The sequence below is a fragment of the Melanotaenia boesemani genome, chromosome 17 (assembly GCF_017639745.1).
Source record: "Melanotaenia boesemani isolate fMelBoe1 chromosome 17, fMelBoe1.pri, whole genome shotgun sequence".
Classification (NCBI taxonomy): domain Eukaryota; kingdom Metazoa; phylum Chordata; class Actinopteri; order Atheriniformes; family Melanotaeniidae; genus Melanotaenia; species Melanotaenia boesemani.
This window is the reverse complement of record NC_055698.1, coordinates 18,145,117-18,166,651: the sequence shown is the minus strand read 5'-3', so window position 1 is coordinate 18,166,651 and position 21,535 is coordinate 18,145,117. Positions and strand designations below refer to the sequence as shown.

Here is a 21,535-nt window from a genome sequence, read left to right as displayed (position 1 = left end):
AGCACATACCAAACAAAGCTGGTACTGCAGTTTTAAACCTCAAATGTTTCTTTGGAGTTATATACGGAGTTTATCTGTTCTAAGACACCAAAGTAAAATGATACGTTTTTGATATAAAATGTTTCTGACCTTTGGTGTTACACACTGACATGACATTCAAATGTGGAGAATTACAAGGTCTTGAAATTGAAGTGTACGTACATAAACTTAACATCCACAAAAACATAAATGGTACAAATCCATGGTACACTGATTTGTGTTCATATCAGTTCAGACATAACTAATACTGGAATATTCCGAATGAGGCATGTTTGCTTTTATCATTACACAGCCATAGTATTAATATTTTATCTTTTACACTCTGGGATTCTGTACTGTAAATGATGGATACTTGAATCCATCTGATTAGGATGCATGCGGATAAAAACTCGGAACTGAATAACTAGAACATCAAAGACACAATTTGCTACTCTGTGGGTAAAAGATTTCCAAAGTTCCCAGTTAAACTGCATGCATATAGTTTTTCTTTGCTGGGGTGGTTTTGCATCTTTGTAGGTAATTTGTAAATGTTGGTGGTTATTTGTCTTAGTGGTAGTTTGATTTTGGATCCCTGGGCCTTTGCACCGGAAGCCTGTTCAGTGGTTTCTGCCTGGTGGTCATAAAAGATGTGATTAAAGAGAAACTACTTGTGACCTACTTACCTTTTGTTAATGTTTTATAAAACTTTTGATTAATTTAAACTGAACAGATTAAAAGTAATCCCAACTGCAAAAGGTATTTTTGAATAGTATGTTAGTTCCCAACCTGAACCGCTCAGAGCAGCAAGCACTCTCATTGCCAACAGGCAGTCAGGGAAATGACACTGCATAATGAAACCCTTAAGGAAAAACAAAAATTAATAACATTTGTTTTACTTATGCTATGCTATGCAATGCAATCCATGACACTGGATTTTTTTTCCAAGTTTTATTTCCATTATATTTTTTCTTCATAGAACTGGATAAATCCCAGCATGATGAACAACTCCAACAAAAATTTATACAGCACCTTTTCAGCATCACTAAAATATTCTCAATATCCAGAAGTAATAAATACTGAATTTACCAAGATTTTCAGTTTTCATTTACAAAACACAAAGACAACATACAATAGATTTTTCTGTCATGTATAACTTTGCTTTTTTTAAATGATTTTCTTTGAACTTTTGTTCCACAAATTCCATACGTTCACGTACAAACATCTACAGTTTCTACACACAGTACACTGAATTTTGAAGTGAGTTCACATTTAGAACTTGTATCAGTTAATAAACAGATCAAACTAAAGAAAACAAACTCCTTCAGTCCCAACTACAGTGAAGGATTCTTGCAGTTTTCTGCAAATTCTGGCATGGATCAGCCCGATTTTCTTTAGGATTCATTCAGGACTCATCTGTTTGCTCTTAAGATTTGACTAAACAGAAAGCATGCCATAAAAACACCTTCAACAGCCCACTTTCAGTACAGGAAGTCTTCAGCCTGGTGTTTGCTTTATTTTGTCAATATCCCATATCACTGCCATTGTTACAGATAAAACGTAAACCAGCAATCATTTTGTTTATTTGTACAGTTATATATATTTATAGAATGGAAATTCTACACATAGTCACATTAAGTAGTAAACTTTTACATTTTAGACAGGAGCTTCAGTTTGACAGGGTACTCTTCTCGTGAGCTGATTAACTGTGACACTCTGGAGTTTTACACTGACTTGCTGTTTCCTCAGACTTTGGGGAAAGTCTCCACATTATTGCTTACACTTTCCCCTTTTTTATGGATTCACACAAACAAGCAGATGTGTCAGATTTAACTTCATCATTTATGCACATTTTTTGGCTCCCACCACTATTGCCTTTTCCCGGCCTTAACCATCTTGTACCTGTGTGACAAGATGGACTGCAGGATTACAAACATCCTCTTCATAAATTCAAGCATATATTATGTATATGTATGTATAAAAGTTACCTGGGTCCAAGGTAAACAAGCACGGTCACCAATAACTTACTTTCAGTACAAGTTTGATCGATTTTAACCCCACTCTGATTAAGAACAATCACTGCAAGCAACAAATCTATGTCATCATACAACAATGAAAACACTAGTTCTTGATTTAGACAAAAACGGCTGGCATACAGGACGTCCAAAAAGTCTGACAATACGATACAAACATGCGTCACAATCGGTTGGGTACAGAGGCTTGATGGGTGAAGTCATCTTTGTGGATTTAAGGTAGGCTTTTCGTGTTTCTAAACATATGAGCAGACCACACATTGTCTCTGTGACTACTAATCTTGGAGTGTTTTCAATCTGAACTGGATCACCATAAGCGCATCCAGGTCTATTACAAAGAACAAAACATTAAATTCCACACTAAATATTGCATTAGTTTGTTGTTAGTTTCTTTTGAATATAACCGTGGTCCCTAACTAAGCTGTTTTCATCACAGGGATTTAAATGTTCCAACAGAAAAGAGTAGAAAAATATGTGACAGTCAGTGTTGTCAGCTTAAACATGCACACATACACACACACCCAGTCTTTCCAGTTTGAAGAAGGCAGGACAAACTTGTTCATTAAATACCAACGACTGTACACAAAGAACAAAAATCATAATGCAGATTTAACAAAACTCTAAAAAATAATTTGATACTTTTGGGAAAACTCAATTTCAATAAGAAGGTCGACATTGATCTGATGTTTGTAAACAATATGAAGCTACAGTCAGCAGCTTTAGCTTAGCCTAGCCTAGCATAAAAAAGGAGAACAGCACTGTTTAGAATTTATGCTAGGCTAAGCTAATATATGTATTCTTTGTTTGTTTGTTTGTTTGTTGTTGTTTTTTTTTTGTTCTTTTTTTTTTGTTTTGTTTTTTTATTATTTAGTCTGGGAGGGCATAACCATGACAGTCACAGGATTACCATAAAAGTAATATATCTATAAAAGAACAACAAAAACCACAAGTAAACATGAAACAAGGGTAAATTAATTAATAAAGAATAGCTAATTGTTTTATTGTTATAAGAGTTGTGAGAAATAAATAATATGAATATCTATAATCTTTATCCATGTATTTGGATATCAAACAAAACTGAAATATCCTCTTAAAATATCTTTGGTGATTCTTATTAGCGATAAATGATTTGACAGAAAGGTTCAGCAATAAGAATAAAAGTAGGGAATAAAACTAAATAAATACAATAAATAAATAACACAAAAATAAAAAAAAAATTATATGAATAAATGTGTATACCATAAATAAACAAATATATGTAAACATTAATGCTTTTATATTTTTCATTATTTTTACTCCTTTAGATTTCCATTTCCCATTTATTTATTTACTCAGTCTTTTATAAAGTGATCCTTTACAGATTTATTCCTTTTCATGGCACTCTTATGACTTCATAACATTACTAACACACACACACACACAAATCCATACACTCCAGAGGGCGTTTCAGGTCCAAATCTCACACTCTGTCTGCCTGTTAACTCACTCACTGATTGTCAGCCCACATGTTGATGAACACCTTTGGAGAAATGATACCAAGATACAGTGATATGTATAAATAATGACTATCTTTCCTTTTAGAGAGCTTCTGTCCAATCTTAAGTCACTACAGGTATTTTAGCATTTAAGAAGTAGATAAGGGAGTACTACCATACTTTTTACCATACAGTAAAACTACTTTTAAGCCAGGAATGAATACAGGGAGGAATGACTGAATAGGAGCCCTTAAAATGAAATCCTGTTTTATTTTGGTCCCGTTTGATTTGTGCTTATGAATGTAATGTGTTATCTTTATCTGTTCAGGAAGGCTGATGTGTGTTGGAAATCTTCTAAATAAGCTTAAAAAATGGGCCTCTATTTAACAATTTTAGGGGGTAAAACTACTGAGTCCAAGTTTAGGACTGACCTCTCCGTATCATTTGAATGTAATTAGCTGAAAAATGTGTTACAGATGTTCATACACTCTGCTACTGGATAAACAAATCCCCCCAGACTGAAAAATATGGTCTACGTGGCTGTGCTCATTTGCATGAGATCATTAAATTCAAATAAACAAATCAGACATTGTCTCTTCCTCACATAAATACACACACATATACACATGCAATCACACACATCCTTGTACACCTGTCTATTCGAGGGCTCTACGCTGACCCTAAATCCACATCTTTACTCTCGAACAGCAACTTAAACTTTTGAGGTCCAGTATCGTGGGCCCAACAAAGCTCAAATAAAGTGAGCTCCCTTGAAACATGCCCACACACACATTCACTCACACAACTAAATTCTACTCTGCTTTCACATTGAGCACTTCGCTGAAATCCGTCCCACAGACGCTGTTGCATTCCACTTACAAACAACAACAAATTGCCACACATCAGGGAGGGAAAACACTGGTTTAACACTGAGGAGCTGGATCCAACTATTCCCATGCACAACAGAGAATCCTGTGAAATGCATCTTCACCTGTCTGAGTGTTGAGGCGATAAACAGACCGGAATTATGCAAGGACAAAATAACGAGAGCATCTGAATAAATCCATCCTCTCTGGAATGTTTTCATAGTATTTGGTTAGAAAATAACAGCACTCAGCTGGTCTGGCTTCAGTAACAGGCAGTGGTCAAGGAGTCATGGACATTCTTAGAGGAAACATGTTCATCTTCAGATCTTGAAAGAAATTTTAAAAAGTAAATGAATAAAAATATCAATGTCCCAGCCAACCAAAACGTATCATTGTAAGACAGTACTGAAACTGTAAGAAAAGTACTGCAACCTTATCTGCATACTGAACTAATACATGGACTAAATCCCCTAGAAATGGATTTTTTTTCACCTCATCTCTTCACCTGACCATTTTGTTTTTTCACTGTAGACGTGTTTTATCCTAACCACACATTTCCATTTAAACCATATCACCTTGTAAGAGTTACTCCTCCATATAAGATTGTATTCCTAACACTACCTGACAGAGCAGTTGAAATTAAGCTCAGGTGTTATGATAGTACAGGTATCTTTTTCTACATATGTGTGCTCTTTTTTTATGATTATGGTGAAAATCCACATTTCAAAGGATTCTGGGCTTACATTGGGGTAGGCAGTCTATTCTGTTGCTGTGTGACAGACGGGCAGTGCTGAAGCTCTCATGGATTTTCAGGCTCTACTTGTCAGACACATTTCAGCTGTACTCTGCTGCCCACTGCTGGTCATCTGCTTTACTGCAGCACTTGGCCTCTTGTTTCAGGCAACTTTGTTGCAAGGAAACTGCCTGCAGCAAGCGCACCGGCGGCAAATAAGATGGGTACAGCCTTGGTGATGCCGACAAACGACTGGAAGATGCTGATGCCAAGCACAGCTGCCAATTTGCAGAGGGCATTCAGGAAGCCGAATGCTGTGGTCCTGAAGGCAAAAAATAGAGGGAGGTTAAATGTACTAATTGTTACAGGTCCAGCGTGTGAGATGGAGTGACTTTTAACAGCTTAGTTGCAACTAACTTACAGACAAAAGGGCCTATTCTTTAAAAATACTGTAATACTTTGGTGGAGCAGTGAGTAAGGAGACCATCAGTGACTTAAGTAGGTTGTTTTATAGGTAATGAAAACATAAAATCCTCATAATCACAATCAAATCTACAAACACCAAAACATAATCAAGAGTATTGTTGCATTCCTGCCAAATAAATGTCACCCACCCAAAAATAAGTGTTTTTATTCCTCTTTGCCAGATGTTTCTCTAGTTGTAGTACAGACAAACTGAATTAGGAGGTAACAGCAAAACAAAAACGTATCAGCACATAAGTCTGAGTAAGTTGTGGGTTGAAGAAGAGTATGAAGAATGAAATTCTTAACCTAAATAAGCTATGTAGGTATTCAAGGCCCTTCTCCTTGGATTAAGAGTTTAATATGCCCTTAATTTTAATTACTACTTTAATGACTAACTTAGCATTCTGCTGCTTTAGTGAACGTTGTGCATTAGATTTAGCTGTGAGAGGCAAAATTCATACAAAAAAAGTCACGAAATTAACTTTTTTTTTTCTTCTTTTTACTGTATGCATTAGCATGGTGCCTAGCATTAGCCAGTTGTCAGACACTGACTTCTTGATAAGAGACACAGAGAGAGAAGATTAATAGAAGTGCAGAAAGATTCTACCCTCCCCCCCAAAAAACAAAGAATTAAATATAATGAAATAAAGTAAAGATAATAAGTAAGGATCAGATTCAAAACACTGTCAGCGCTGACCCCGAACATGACCTGAATTGGTGATGAACACTTTACAATGACATCAATGGGAACAACTGCTTTCCTGCTACCTTTTATCCGAGGGGTAGAGCTCCACTGTGATTACATCCAGGGCGTTCCACGAGGCAATGCTGATGCCACCAAACAGACACAAGAGGGCAATCATCCCTGATTCACTGTTGCCGAACATCAGGAAGAAACAGCTGACACAGGATATGACACTGGATCCCGCTGTGTGCAGAGAAGAAGCGCACTTACACAAAACTAAACAGCATTCGTGAATAAAACTGAATCACCTGCATAGATTAGATTCACTCACCCAGCATTCTTAAACGGCCAATTTTGTCCATTAATAGAGCCGACACAATGTTCCCAGGCAACACTGCCAGTGTGCCAAGAAAGTTGACAAAATATATCATGTAGGCGTTGTTGAAGTCATCACTGAAATCCAGTATGCAGCCTTCTTTGTTGTGGAGGAACGTGCTGTTGACCAGTTTACAGTTGACAAACCTGTATTTGAACAAATCTGAGGGCAAAAAAAAACAAGTTTGAATTTATAAATACTTAAGAAACAATTTCTGTTTCACTATTACTCCATCTTTTCTTTTACCAAATAAGAATAAGGCTCTTATTCTTACATTCATATTAAAGTATTAAAGATTTATATTCCTTCTGCTCTTTAGGCATTACAAGTGAATTTTCTTTACAACTACACATCCTTGCACAAATGAGTGGTTATTCTTAAACAGGAAGAGAGAGAATTAAATCATCTCTCAAAAGAAGCCAGGGCATTGTGGCAGACACCGCAAAACGAATCTTTTACCAACGTCTGCTTTCAATCAAAATTCCTTGGAGGCAGAAACTAAACATGAAAACATGCAGTAAAACTCTTTTATGCCTGTTTCAAACATCAGGAGAGGTCAAGCTAATTCTTCCTGAGGTTAAGCCTACTGTAGTTTTTCTGTACATTGCTGCTTAGATGAGATGTGCAGATTTTCTGACGACAATGCTAAAAATCAAGTCACAGCACTGATAACTATCAATTTTATGAAGCCATAAAAAGTGCTGAATGATCATAAGCAATTTTTTTAAGGATTTTTGGCTGCACTGGGGAGCTGTGGGTTCTGTAAATGGGGCAGCTGTTCAACCCGTTGATGTACACGCCACCCCGATTATAACATTTTTAAATGCACAAGTCATACAAACATGAAGGAAGCTATCGCTGGCTGCAGGAATGAAAATACAAAAACGGTTATTGTTGCAGAAAACTAAGCCCATATAAATCTGTCACAGCTGAGACTGGATGGCTACAATTTGTGAGTAAAGAAAGTGTTTCAACTTAAGTTCTCAGATGTGTTTCCCAGCTCTTTTTCTGACTGTTGATTCAAACCACTGGCAGAAGTCAAAACCACAGACAGCTCAATAATAGGAGGTTTTAAACTATTCTGTCTCTACATGCAGATAAGTTGGTCCTGTATCAACTTCTGATCTCTTTTTTTTCGTCTTCTTCTTCATCATCTCAGAGCACTGTTTTTCATCTAATCCTATTACCCTGCCATGTAAAAGTCTGGGCTGGATTTGTTTGGGTTGCCACGGTAACACTTGTGCAGCTGTGTAACCTGGGTTACTAGTAACAGAACACTAATGATTGCTGAACAATGTGTTCTATTACTCCTGCTGGACTCATTTCAGTTCATACATAGCCTCAAACAATTTATCTGCTAAGCAGCTAAACTTGAAATGAGATAATTAATCAAGAGTTTAGAAGAAAATTAACAAAAAATATCTGCATGTAAAATGTAATTTATTAGGGATTTCCAATGTCATGATACTGAATCTCAGTGATTTTGATGGACTTTTTTTATCGTTTTTTCAAGCTTAAAGTGTAAACTTATCTTCAATAAGCAAAATCTGCTCCCTTATTACCTTCCTCCTTGTATCCTTGGGCTATTCCTGCCGCTCTACTTCCCTCATTAATCATGCTTTCCCATGCTGTGACCACTTTCTCACTACAGTCATTACTTATCTGCTCTAATGATCTTTTCTCCTGTGTTCTCAAAGCCAATCATTCCCTGATTGCTGTACTTTAAAGTTCTTGGCTCTGCTGTCATTCTGCCTTTCCAACCCGGCCAATAGGCTTTCTAGAGACCACATATATGTCAAATGTACATTTCTCAGTAAATACTTTGGCCACATGCATGATTATGCACTTTTATCAAGCAGAAAACACATCCAGTGGAAGGTTGGAAGGGTGATGATTTTTTTATGATTTGCAATTCCTGTTTTCCACCCTTGTTTTTCACTTTGTTTCCGCTTGTGAGTCAAACATAAGACCCTATATGTAACGAAACTTCTAAAATTTCAAATGATACTGTCATATTCTTTGTTCAGAAAAACTGAGATTACCATAAACCTGTAGTTTCTAGATCCTCATCCAACACCTTACGTATTTCTGGTTGTCAGAGGTGTCACATCTGAAATCTCTATCAGCCATCTGGTGACTCCAGGGGAGTCTTGGCTTATTTTCTGCCATCATTCACAACATTGGTCTGCTATGATGCTTCATCAGACAAGTATTTGTTAGATTTTCTACTACTTAACCTTGTGAGGAACAGTTGATGAGGTTTTTGTTGTTGTTGTTTACATCCAGAAAATCTTTCTTTTTTGAAAAACTGATTATCTTAAAGCCTTCCCGAAAACTCCTCATTATCTGTGCAGAAAGTCCTTCCCCATAATTTAATTACTGTTTGGTTTAAAACAGATTAAATGAAATATAAGTTTATGTCCTGCAATTTTATATGATATTAAAGCCCAGTCCTCCGAGTGTCTCCATATCAAGTGGTGACAAATTACAGACATAAACAGAGTTTGAGTAGTTGATTTATCTCGTAAACTAAAACTTCTCTAACTTGTTGCTCTAAACCATGAATACCCAATAACATCAAGAATCAAGACACTTTATTGTCATCACACATTGTATTAGCGAGAATACACTGGCTGAAACTGAAAGTTATTTCTCACCAACTCCACAATGTCCAAGTCGCAAAATAAAAGAATAAAACTAAAATAAAGAAAGAAATAGGTAATGTAATTAATAGTATATATGCATACTCTTATTAAGGAAATTAAGTCTTATGTACCTGTGTTATAAAACAAACTTGCAACGAAAGTGCAGTTCCTGAAGAAGGTGTGAGTGGAGGTGATGTCCTCAAAGTAGCACTCCTCAAACACTGAGTCTTCAAACACCATGGACTTCATCTTCAGGTTGAGGAACCTGCGGACAGGCTTCAGTTTTTAGAGCCGTGTTGCTCATTCATAAAACCTTCTCTAACGCAGCATTGAATCAGACAGTGCCGATGACAAGTTCTCTACATTTTTTAAATAAAAAAAAGTCTTACTTGTCATTAAAATAATATCCTTGGCGATGGATTTGGTTTTCCAGGGTGAAGTTAAACGTGACATGCTCCACTCGTTCCTTAGTGAAGGTCTTAGTGCGTGAGTCATATTCCTGCTTCTGGATGTACTTGATCATGTCAGGGAACCACACCGTCAGGCCATAATAACTGCAAGGTCATGAAAGACAAGACCGATGGAAGAAGCAACAAAATTCATGTTAATATATGTGAGATACCAAAGGAATGTCTTTTGTTTTCTGTGCATTTGATTTTACCTGAAAGACATGCTGAACCAAACAGCCATGAGCATGAAGGTTGTCCGTTTATACTCCGGGCTGAAGCAGGCGAGAATGTTATTCCGTATCTGCAACACATAAAGAAGAAAAAAAAGTCTGGTTATATATCATAAGCTTTATCTGATATTGTTCTGACACTGAGTTGTACTTGTACACTTTCAGCTTAAACTCTTTGTCAAAACTTTCTTTTCAGTTTTTATTAAGAAGGTGGGATGATGGAGGGTGTAGGTGTGTGCACACAGTAGAGCGTAGGCTGAACACAAAGAGAATTCATGCATAAATCTGATAAATTAGTGCTGCAACAGTGTTCCATCGTGGAGGAAAAGATAAAAATGAAAATATATCCTTTAACAAAAGTTCAATCATTAAAAAAAAAAAAAAGCACAAGGTTTGTCTTTTAAGTAAAAGTTTGTGTCTTGAGACAAATAAACTGTGGGAAAAGTCTACATGTTAACAGGTTATATTAAATTTAATGTGCATTAAATGCTTAAAAAGGAGGATATGCAACATTTTGGCTACATTTGCAACCACCTATGCTTACACCCACTCTAGCTTGCTTACACTAATGCCAACTCCACCCAGATTTCTAGAGGCAGCTCCGAGCTGAAAAATGCATCTATCATAGAAATTGTGATAGCGGAGGAAGATATAACTTTATGCCAAGCTATTAAACTTTATTAAAAACTTTGCTATTATCTAAAGTGGCTCCAAAACAAATCCAACACTTGTGTTATTCATCAACATTTGAGTGTATTTAGCATAATAAAAGTCATATTTGCAAAAGTTTCACTGACCTGCTGGGAAATGCTCATAATCTTCAGTCTGTAGCGCTGCCAGACTGGGGTGTCTGTGCCAATGTCCACCAACTCATCCATCTGCTTCACCGTCTTGATTGTGGTAACCTTAGATTAAACAGACACAAGTCACTAAGAGGCTAAATTATTAGCTAAGAATGTCCCTCAAATACATATGGCTTTTCTTAAAAAAGACCCCCTAGATGTCATTCATCTGTTTCTCGAGTTCACCAGAAAAAACGCAAAAAAAGTCAGATTAGACAGTCAAAAGTAAATAAGTAAATAAAACATTGCCACGTAATGCTCATTTTTCCCAAAATAAAGGGGAAATGGCAATACTGGCTAAATATTCAACATTTTTATTAGTTTTAAGTTTGATAAAGATATTTGTATCATGTGAAACTTGCTTCTACAAATTAACTGGCTGCTATGACAACAGAGAGCTGAGCCTTTTACTTGTGTCTTCATTCATTTGATCAAAATACATGCATGTTGTGCTTGCCAGTATTTTGTTATGTAGAAACAAATGTTCTTTCATAGTATACCACCAAGTATGAAAGTGGAATGAACGAATAATGGACTCAGTGTAAGAAATCATTAGCCGTGTTAGTTCCATTAGCAGAAAAGCACAATATAAATCTAATCCATTACTATTATAATATTATTACATTCCCAAGTTGGGGATGCAGAAATCTTGTTATTAGCAAGAATGGACACAGATTCTTCCTGGAAAACTTCAGCAATTAGTATCCTCTGTTTCCAAATAATTAAAAATGCAATTAAAAGGAAGGCAGCTTTAACATTTCCAAAATTTTTTGACTGAATTTCTGGCATCAAATCCTTTATTTATTTAAATAAACAATCCTTTATTTATTTATTTGCAATCAGTTACTTAAGACTCTTAAAATCCTTTACTTTAACATTTTTTTGTAATTAAAATGTAAAAGACTTAAGATGTAAAAGTCTTGACAAATTATACTATTTCTTTTCTTGCTGTTACAAACATTAGATCTCTGAGTATCTGACCTTTTCATTCTGTAAGAGAAAATCTCATTTATCATACAAGCTATGTTTATATTATGTTACTGTCACGGATTTAAATTGTCTCCTCAAAGATACTCACAGAAAAAACCCGCTCTGGGTGTCCTTTTGCTCTCATGTTTGTGTCGTGAACTTGCTTCAGAATCATCCAGCCTTCATCGTGTTTGCCATTCTGATTTGAAAAAATGGAAAAGTTAGATTTACATCTAAAATATCATCTAGCCTGAACACAAGATAAAATTATTTTTGTAGTCTCTGGTAATTATAACTCAAGTATGAGTAAAACATGTAAAGAGTTTGTCAACAAGCACATTGCTAACCTCTAAGTAGAAGCGTGGGCTCTCAGGCACGGCATTGAGGGCAGCAATGGCAGCAACAGACGGAAACGCACACACTAACACAAACACACGCCAGCTATGGAACTGATATGCCGAGCCCATCTGGAAACTCCATCCTGAGAGAAAAACAAACAATCCATCACAAAGAAATTAGCTGACATGCCTGGATATTTACACACTTACTGTGACGTCCAAACATGAGTAAATAAACATGTAGGCTAAGCACTGAACCCTGTCTCATATATTGATTAGATGCGACACTATAATTTGAACCTTGTCCTTTCTCCTCCCAAGCAGTCAGAGGTCAAAATATAAGTTATAAAATATAACTTCATGCAGCTGTTTGACATTTTGGAAAATATATTAAGTTTCAGGACGACATAGGTAGCTTGTCTGTGCTGCTACATCATCAAATGATTAGCCTTGCTTAGCTTAGCATAAAGGCCAGCTACAGTTGGCTAATGCTAGTAAATATCTCAAAGATGTGTATTCATCAAGTGGAAATAGCTCCTGGCAATTTCTTAAAGCTAAAAAAAAAAAACATATATCACAAACCAGATGTAACTCAATATTTGTTTAGTTTTACTTAAACCACCAAACCACCAATCTCTTAATCTGTTAGTTTGGCTGTAGCCAAACAAGCCATTTTCTTGTATCTTGTATTTAAACAAAATGACTTAAGAAAAAAAAAATAAATTTAAAAAAATTTAAAAGAAATTTAAAAAAATATTATATGCACTGCCTCTAGCAGAATAGAATAGAATAGAATAGAATAGAATAGAATTTTCACTTATTTTTTTTTTGTTATTTTGTGTGATGCTAAGCCAACTGCAAATAGTTTTCTGTCTAATAAAAAGCCATCACAGTGGTCTTAATTGTTTTGGCCAAGAAAAGAAAACCAAACAAATTACCCTATCATTTATTTGATTTTCATACTCACCATAATGTGGGATTATAGCCCAGGCCATAGCGGATGCATATATTCCCCCAATCATCCAAAACATGCAGAGCCAGCTGAGGTGCTCACCACGCTTTTCTTGAGCCAGAAACTCAGAGTAGTATGAAAACACAATGGGAATAGAGCCACCGATTCTGTAAAATTGAGAAATCAACTGAGCTCACATGTAAACTACTGGAGCACAAATATTATATATATCAGTCACATAAATTAGTATTAGCATTTAAAAAATTGCATTTACACTTTTTTCCAGATCATATAACCTAAAACACTCTTTAAATAACTTATTTACTCATAGCAACAGTAAATAAATATATTGCAAATGGCTGTATATAGAAGTATAGAACAGTCACAACTGTTTGACTTTAAACTTTACTGTACAGCTTTGGCTTTGAAAACAAATACATTTGACCGCAGTGAGGAAGTAATTGATCTTAAATGGAAATGACAACCCTAATAATTTGCTAGTTTACCGACAGACAAAAGTCATTAAGGTAATTAATGAATAAACTACAAAATTACTGTGTAGCAATTAAGAACTAAGATATACTTCAAATATGAGGCAAAGATTTAAAAAGACCATTTTTTCTCTTAATTACCCAACACCTGAGAGGAGACGGCAAAACAGAAAGGTGCTGTAACCCTGGACAAAGGAGGAGAAGAAGGAGAAGATGCTGTTGATGGAGAGAGAGATAAGAAGAGACTGCCGACGGCCTATCCGGTCAGCCAGAGCCCCCCAAAGGAAAGCCCCAACCATCATCCCAAAGTATACAATCAAACCTGGAGAGAGAGCAAACAAAGTGGAGTAGATGAAAACGTGTCAGTGTTTGTGTTAAACTACAGAAATATGTGTAGTATGGAAGATGTGAAGTGATTACTTGTTGTTTAAGTTTTGTTTTGTTTTGTTTGCTTAATGTTTTGTTGTGTTCTTTTTTTTCTCTTTTTCACTAAGTCAAAAAGTTCACCTATGACATAAAACACCAAATTACTTCTAAGTACAATTGCATCTGACTGTTAATCTAAAGAAATATTTTACATATAGGGATATACAGTATATTTACTGGAAAAAAGGTTTCAGACAGGGATTTAAAGTGTGCTTTTTAAGTTTCTCATTAAACTGTATATTTGCTTAGTGTTGAGGCCTTATATAAAATACCATATTAACATCCTCTACTTGATGAAAACACAAGTTTGTCATTTGGTTGGTGCCATAATGGGATTTACAGACCAAAAAGTTACTCTCAAGATTTGGATTTGACCAGAAAAATTAGGACTCTTTGCAAAAGCATAATAAAACATAACTTAAAGCTTCAATACATTTTAAACAGGTGTAAAAATTAGGCATCAAAGTTTATGACTCAATTCTTAAGCTGGCGTAAAGTGGCTTGTTGAAGAACTGCAGCTTTTGTTACCTATTGCTTTCATTTTCATCAAAAGCCACTTGGATTAAATAACCATGCAGTACAGAAACGTACAGCTGCTACCTACATAAAAAAAATTGGGACCTCATCACATTATATCGTAATAGTTTTGTTGGAAAAACGTGAAACTTATCACATTATAACGTGATAAGTTTTATTCTAAAAACATGAAACACAAAGTACTGTTTCCAGATGTTGTTGCGAACTAAAAATATTGGACCAAAGTAGATTTTATGCAGATTATTCTCATCAAGTAGAAACATTTCCATTGTTTTTGTCAAGGATTTTATATTTCTACTCTTACTGTTGTACACACAGGAATGTGAGACAGTTATGAGAAACACGATACATCTTCTGCTGCGCGCACTGAGACGGCAGCGTGTGTTTGCTTTTGGTTGACATGTGCCAGTGGTTACGCCTATGGCCTAGCTGTCTTCTGAAAACTAAAATAAAATTATATAGGCCAGTTGCACCACTGGGACTGGGAGAATTAAGATGCCGGCAGGAAGATGCAGTCCTTTGTGGTTTAAGGGTGCAACATCTATGGCGAGTGGAAAGTACCACAGCGTCCCCCAAGCTTCACCGTTGTCCAAACTCTTCTTGTCTCAGCCTAGTATGAAGTACAACTTAATCCCATTTGCTAAATCAAAAATTTCTCTGATCTACTGCATGCACAGTTTCCTCATTCAAAGACGAATATGGTTTATACACCACGTTTTTTACCACAAAACGTATCACATTATAATGTGATAAGGTCCCAGTTTTTTTTTATTTGGGTGACGCTTCCTTGATGCAAAATGTATTTCCCATATAAATTCTGCAATGCAATTTTATTTTAAGTGTCACAACTTGCCTCCTCTATACATTTTACTTCCATTTTTTTTTGGTCCATTACCACCACAAAATCTGCCCAGTAGCTGGAAACCATTTGTAGTCATGCATACTGTGTCCTTACTGTGCACGTTTGTTATTAAATAAATATAAACAAATAAAAAAGAAAACTACGTTACAACTGGTGGTGAAAATCTCCACAAGTTAACAGACATTTGGGCTCATGTATTTCTGGAATGGTGTATGTAGCACTGACTCAAGATAAACAGACCATGTACAGTGTCATGAAGGAACTTGTCGCCAAGAGCAACAGTGTGACTCATTCAAATGTTTTAAATAGTTCTTGATCTATGGCACAGAGAAGTAAGCTGCATCAAGTCCTGAATACACCATTTTTACTTTGGATATGTACAATGTGTGCAACAAAACATGGAGACAGTCTTACCAAGCATGCTCTTGTTGGGTTCAGACAAACACATATCCTTCTCTGCACTGGGGAGGACAAACCCCACCACAAAGATCTCCACGCCATCAGCCATGAGTGCCAGCCCCAGTACAAAGTACAAGCTCCACTGGAATTTCCCATGACCACATTCTTGTAAGATGGTCTCGTACTGTTGAGCCAGCTCCTCCTGGTCCTTCCGTCTCTCAGCCTCAGAAACCCCAATATCTCTGAACTGTTGGGCTCCAGCTGTCATTGATCCCGGACCTCCAGCCAGACTACCTTTGCCTGAATCGGCCCTGGGAATTCCTTGGTACTCGCCCTCATAAATTTCATCATCTTCATCGTGACCTTCTGTGGAGTCACTGTGGCCACCCTCATCATCATTGGCTGCCTGGCTGTCACCACGGTAATAGCCTCCGTCCTGGTTTCCCTGCATGGGATAGTCATCATCATCATCTTCTTCGAAGCGGCTGTAGGATCGCTTGCTGTATTCATCGCTCATCCGATCCACTGAACGGCCCACTTTCTTGGACGCTTGCCGTTTGACTTCTTTGGCAATGTCTTTGGCACCTTTTATGAAGGCAGTCCGGTTTTGGTAGCCGTCCTCCATTTTAAAGAGGTTTCAGTCGAAGCAACAAAGGTCAAAGGTCAAGCTGAGAGGCCCCTTGAAAGTACTGGGGCTTCAGTTTGCTCAAGATACAATTCAAAGGTTTAAAAAGTTGAAGCCCAGTTCACTTGCCAAAAACAGGCTCTTCTTATGCCTAAGGAGAAAATGGACAATAAAACTAGTTAAATTTTAGTTGCTTTATTTTTATTAATCAAAGACTTCATCAAAAAGTTGTGTTTTATTAAGCAAAATCTGACGACAGCTTCAAATCTAACTGACACAGATGGATAATAAAAAGTTTAGATAGTGTGAACACAGACTCACAGATCCAGTCAGAAAAAGTGACTATTGGCATCTCTACTTGGTAAGGTGATGGCAGAGACAACCAATAAAAACAAAAAACAGAGTAATAAAAGAAAGACACAAACAAAAACTAATTCATATCAGATAGTTTAAACAGCTGATCAGTAATTTCACTTAAATGTTACTTAATAAGTTACTTCAAATTATTTCATACAATAATTACGGAGACATATCTGAGGCAAACATCAGCTTGCTCGCTGAATTTGTTCAGTTTGGTCCATTAAAGCAGTCTGACACTAATTAATTGTCATGTGTCTCTCGTCTAACAGTGAATATATTTGTGAGTGTAGTTTGTACAATTATTCATGAAATTATGTGTACTAAAAAATAATTCTGCTATCTACATCATATAGTTTTACTGAGTTTATGAACAGATTTAGAGTTCAGTCAGTAGTGTTTGCATGTTCTATACAAATGTTGTATGCATGGTTTCTCTTCAGCTTTCACTCACAGCCTAAAAACAAGCGTGTCAGGTTAACTGGTGTTTCTAAATTCTCCCTGTGAGTGCAAGTGGTTTTTTTTACTCTGTGCTGGCCCTGCACTGGACTGGCAACCTGTTCAATGTACCTTGCAGGTATGGATGGAGTTCAATACTCTACAATTTTTGTTTCAGCTCATTCACATGAATGAATAAACTTATACTTATTACTTATACAGTTACTTTAACTCTTGACTTGTTAAAGAACGTAGAAATTGTGTGATCCTCACATGTTTGGAGTCTGTTGCAGGTAAATAAAAATTGTATGTGTCTGATCAGGTAACACCACAATGTTGCTTCACAAGTGATGACTGTATGCAGAGATAAATTTTCTCATTTTCTTTGAACTGCTTAAATTTTTTTAAACAGCAGACCAAATGACCTAAACAGATTATTTCCTGACCACACCTGTTGCTCTTTCATATCCACCCAGCATGTGTTCTCTGCTGGGTCACAGATGGGTCTGGGCAGCAGTCATAGGGCGAGGCATCAAAACAGAAATTAGTTTCGAATTAATGTTTCTTGATGCGGAAATGGTTTGAGTGCCTCCGTTCATCATGAAGAGCCATAAAACGTGACTTAAATGGATCTAACACCAGTGAGGAATATTACCAAAAAAACAATATGTATCACAGTAGATTTGTCACTGTACACATTTACACCGAATAACATCCCAAAATCTCCCATTAAAATGTAGAATCTTTTAATAGTTTCCATCAAATGATTTCAAAGTGGGAGGCGAGTCTCTTGTTAAGTGATTCAAGTGGTTTCAGAGGAGTCTCAGTAAATGGAAATGGAGAAATCTTACATTATTAATTGCACTAGACATCAAAAGGAAATCACATACTCGTAAACATGGTGTCTTTTCTACGTTTGCCAGAATTAGAAACTAATGAACAGAGATGCATAAAGATATGTGTACAAGCAAATGATTATTGAAATTAAGAAAATGAAGATTGAAATGGATTTTTCTCACATCCCCTTCTGAAAACCAGTAGATTTCCTTTGGCCCTAACTTGTTCCAGCAGCTGATAGACGACATAAATATCCATATGCTGCTGTATCGGGACACTGTGCCTTCAGTCAGAATGCAATAAGACAACATGTCACTTTAAATTTATGCTGTTGTGAAATCGCAGACAGACAATGATGTGACATAACTGCACTTTCACCTGTGTTTCCAAAATGAACTCTGACAGGTAATAACGAGCCTGACAGAGCTTTTTTGATAGTAGGTACACAGGAAAGAGTCTTTAAAAAGACCTGTGAGACACATTTTCTGTTTGATCCCTTTTACCATATTCGTTTGCACAGCGGCATGTTATATTAAACAAAAGGGATGACATTTGTGCATTAAATGTATGATTTTTGAGACTAGGTAACATACATGAACGGTGCTACAGTGCTAACCTACTGCTTATGTTAAATTTCTTACAGTGAATCATTTCCAGTCATGAGGCTGCAGGTCTGCCACTGCCAGCATGATGAGCACAGATCAAAAGAACCCCACCAGGCCTGGTCAGCCAAGCTAAACTGTGGGACTACAACCTAATAATATCTCAGGCTGACGCACTCCCAGGTCTGTTATCGCTATCTCTCACAAAAACAAAGCATAAACACCTTTGTCAAAATTATATTAGCAGTTTTTTTTTTTCTTTTGAAACCTCTTGCAGTGTCATAGTATATTTGCATGGGTGATAATATTAATGCTGGTGCTGTTATTTTCAATATAAATAGGATTTATTTTCAGTAAAAGTCATGACAATGTAACAACATGTGAGCATGCATAGCATCCAGGACCCTGAGAGTGAAGCAGCTAAATGGATTCAGCTATCATTGATTTCATTATTCTGTGTTTCTGATTTGGAAAAACAACCAAACTAAAAGCATTATTTTCTTCTGAAATCCTGTTAGCAACTTTAAATCCATGAGACCATATAAATAATCCTCCATAAATCAATGTTATGCACCACTGAAGAACAGAGTCACTAGAAGTCTCTGTAGCTGGCAGCCAGGGAGTAAGAGAACGGAAAGGCAAACATAAAGCAAATACTCCAATAAAACAGTGCAGCAAACAAAGTGCAACACAGCAGGAAGATTTACACCATTGGAAAAAGTAAAGGTTGAAAAGGCTATACAAACATGTTTGGTATGAAACCATAATAGCTCAAGCTTCATAGACCGAATAAAAGCCTCTCCCTCTTTGATACAACAGGTAAACAACACCCTAATTCTCATTTTCTACCTCCCTCATAAAGAAATTAAAGTGTAAAACAAAAAGGGGGGGTCAAGTTGAAAGGCTCTCTGCAGCTCACACAGCCTGCAATACACAGTCCATACATCTCCTAGAGGAGGGAGAAAGAAAGAGAAAGGAGGCCTGGGGATAAGGAGGGTGGATTTTATTGCTCCTTAGTCCCGGAAACCCCCTTTCTGATATTTTTCCCTCCATTCAAAAAGAATTATGGGCAGCAGCTTTAAGATTTTGTTGCAAGACCTTGCAGAACATTTAGTCCTCTCATTACAAGCTTATTAAGGAACTGAAATTTCTAACAGCCGTGTCATGATGAATGATTTGGACACCTAATTGCATCGCACTAGTCAAGGAAAACCAAACAAATCTCCCTGCAGTGCCCAATATTTTGTTTTTTTATGCTTTTTCACAACAGGGTAATTACACCTGTACTATGCAGATTTGTCTCCTCGTAGATTTAAATTCACAAGCATTTGTTTGATGATGCAGGCAGGCAACAGGATGAATTCCAGATTCTCATTAAATATGCGCACATTTAAACCTTTTGAACAGTCATGACCATTTTTTAGTGGTTATAAGGGCCTTGTCGCGAACAGGCTAATTTACACAGCACAGCCAACCAATGCCAGCAGATTAAAATGTAAATCTGTTACAGATACCAGCTGATTGTAGCCCTGCTTGCATCCTGCCCATTTGCGATCATTCTTAGAAATCTCACCGGCAGCAGTTTGTCACGACTTGGATTATAGGCCCGCGTCTCGATTCACAAAATCGATCTTAATTTGCTGCGTGAAGCAAACGGTTGGTGATCACGCCCATCGTGTCTTTTTCGTGATGTCTTAATGCAAGAAAAAAAAAAGGGAGCAAATATATCCACCACTTCAAGATGCCACGAGCCCATCAAAGCTAATTATTATCATCCCTCGCGTTCAAATTTACACTCACCTTAATTCCTGCGAGCGACTCTCTTCAGCCTGGAGATGGTGAGGATGAGGATGGAGGAGGAGGATGAAGATGATGCGTACGAGGCTGTTGCTGTGAAGCGAGTGACGATGCTGTGCGGTTTGGAGGAGAGAAGCCCACGCCATCCACTCACTGGTGATGCGCTAGGGGTCCCCTCCCCCACGCGAGCCCATCACGAGCGCCTTTAAAACGGCTTCGTGTCTGGAGGGGTTTGGCGCAGATCTGCACACAAGTCTATGCACAATTTCCGCAGTTTTACTCGAGTTGTTGCACATCATGAAAAGAAAAATCTTCCTGCGTTTAATTTAGTGTTTCAGATAGTTTGTGCATTTTGGGCTTCCCCATCACTTCATTATTTTTCTTTTTTTTCCCACAAATATCATTTCCTGTACACAATAAAATCAAAACACGTGTAAGCACACCTGATTCTTGTTGCCATGCCGACCACGTAGATATTCTTTTGACTGTATCAAGAGTTACTAGAAGAAATGTGGATCCTGTTTACTGACAACAATGATGCAATCCCACAAAATGGAAATGAGGATGCAAAGTCATCACACCTAAAAGGTTGTCAAGTTCTGTCCTAATGTTAATCACCGGCAAAGTTTTAATACACCACGTCTCAGGAAACACTGCAAAAGAACTGACCATGTAAGTCTGCAAAAACCTAAACACTTCGGCAGGAAAATAATGTTGAAACGGCATGGCTGTCTTCAACACAAATTCTCAAGTAGCTGCTTGATTTATTTATTTATTGAAGTCCCGTATCTGAAAGATGTTCAATTATTTTGTGGAGGTGGAAAGTTTAATACATATGGAGGAATTTGTTTTAATAGCATTATTGTGCTTCTTAGTTGGTGTCAGCTCTTTTCAGCAACTCATAAGAACCAAATAAGTTTTTTTTTTTTTTTTTTAAAGAGATATATGCTTCATTGTGAAATGTGTTATTGGATAACACATTTCACAATTGTTTCAGTTTACATGAGAAGGTCTGCAGTCGCACAGGCACCAAAGCAACCCCACAGCATGGTAGAGGAAAAAAAGAAAACCCTGTTGCAGTAAATCAACTA

At 36.9% G+C, this 21,535-nt stretch overlaps 1 protein-coding gene across 1 annotated transcript; it reads right to left on the bottom strand.

The window, feature by feature from the left end:
* Window positions 1-1,187: 1,187 nt before the first annotated feature.
* LOC121628169 (synaptic vesicle glycoprotein 2A-like) lies at window positions 1,188-20,617 on the bottom strand. The gene is made up of 13 exons (XM_041967101.1): window positions 20,448-20,617; window positions 15,804-16,564; window positions 13,706-13,886; window positions 13,089-13,240; window positions 12,131-12,264; window positions 11,893-11,982; window positions 10,770-10,877; window positions 9,955-10,043; window positions 9,683-9,847; window positions 9,425-9,558; window positions 6,604-6,810; window positions 6,356-6,515; window positions 1,188-5,444 (listed from the first exon to the last, which is right to left on the bottom strand). Exons 2-13 carry the CDS (start codon window positions 16,411-16,413, stop codon window positions 5,261-5,263), a joined length of 2,214 nt encoding a protein of 737 aa, XP_041823035.1. The 5' UTR covers window positions 16,414-16,564; window positions 20,448-20,617; the 3' UTR covers window positions 1,188-5,260.
* Window positions 20,618-21,535: the final 918 nt, after the last annotated feature.

Coding starts and splice junctions, on each gene's coding strand:
- LOC121628169 (XM_041967101.1), bottom strand. CDS start 16,413: ATGGAGGACGGCTACCAAAACCGGACTGCCTTCATAAAAGGTGCCAAA. Junction 13,241..13,705: donor CGTCTCCTCTCAGGTGTTGG/GTAATTAAGAGA, acceptor TCAATTTTACAG/AATCGGTGGCTCTATTCCCA. Junction 10,044..10,769: donor TTATGAGCATTTCCCAGCAG/GTCAGTGAAACT, acceptor TATGTGTTGCAG/ATACGGAATAACATTCTCGC.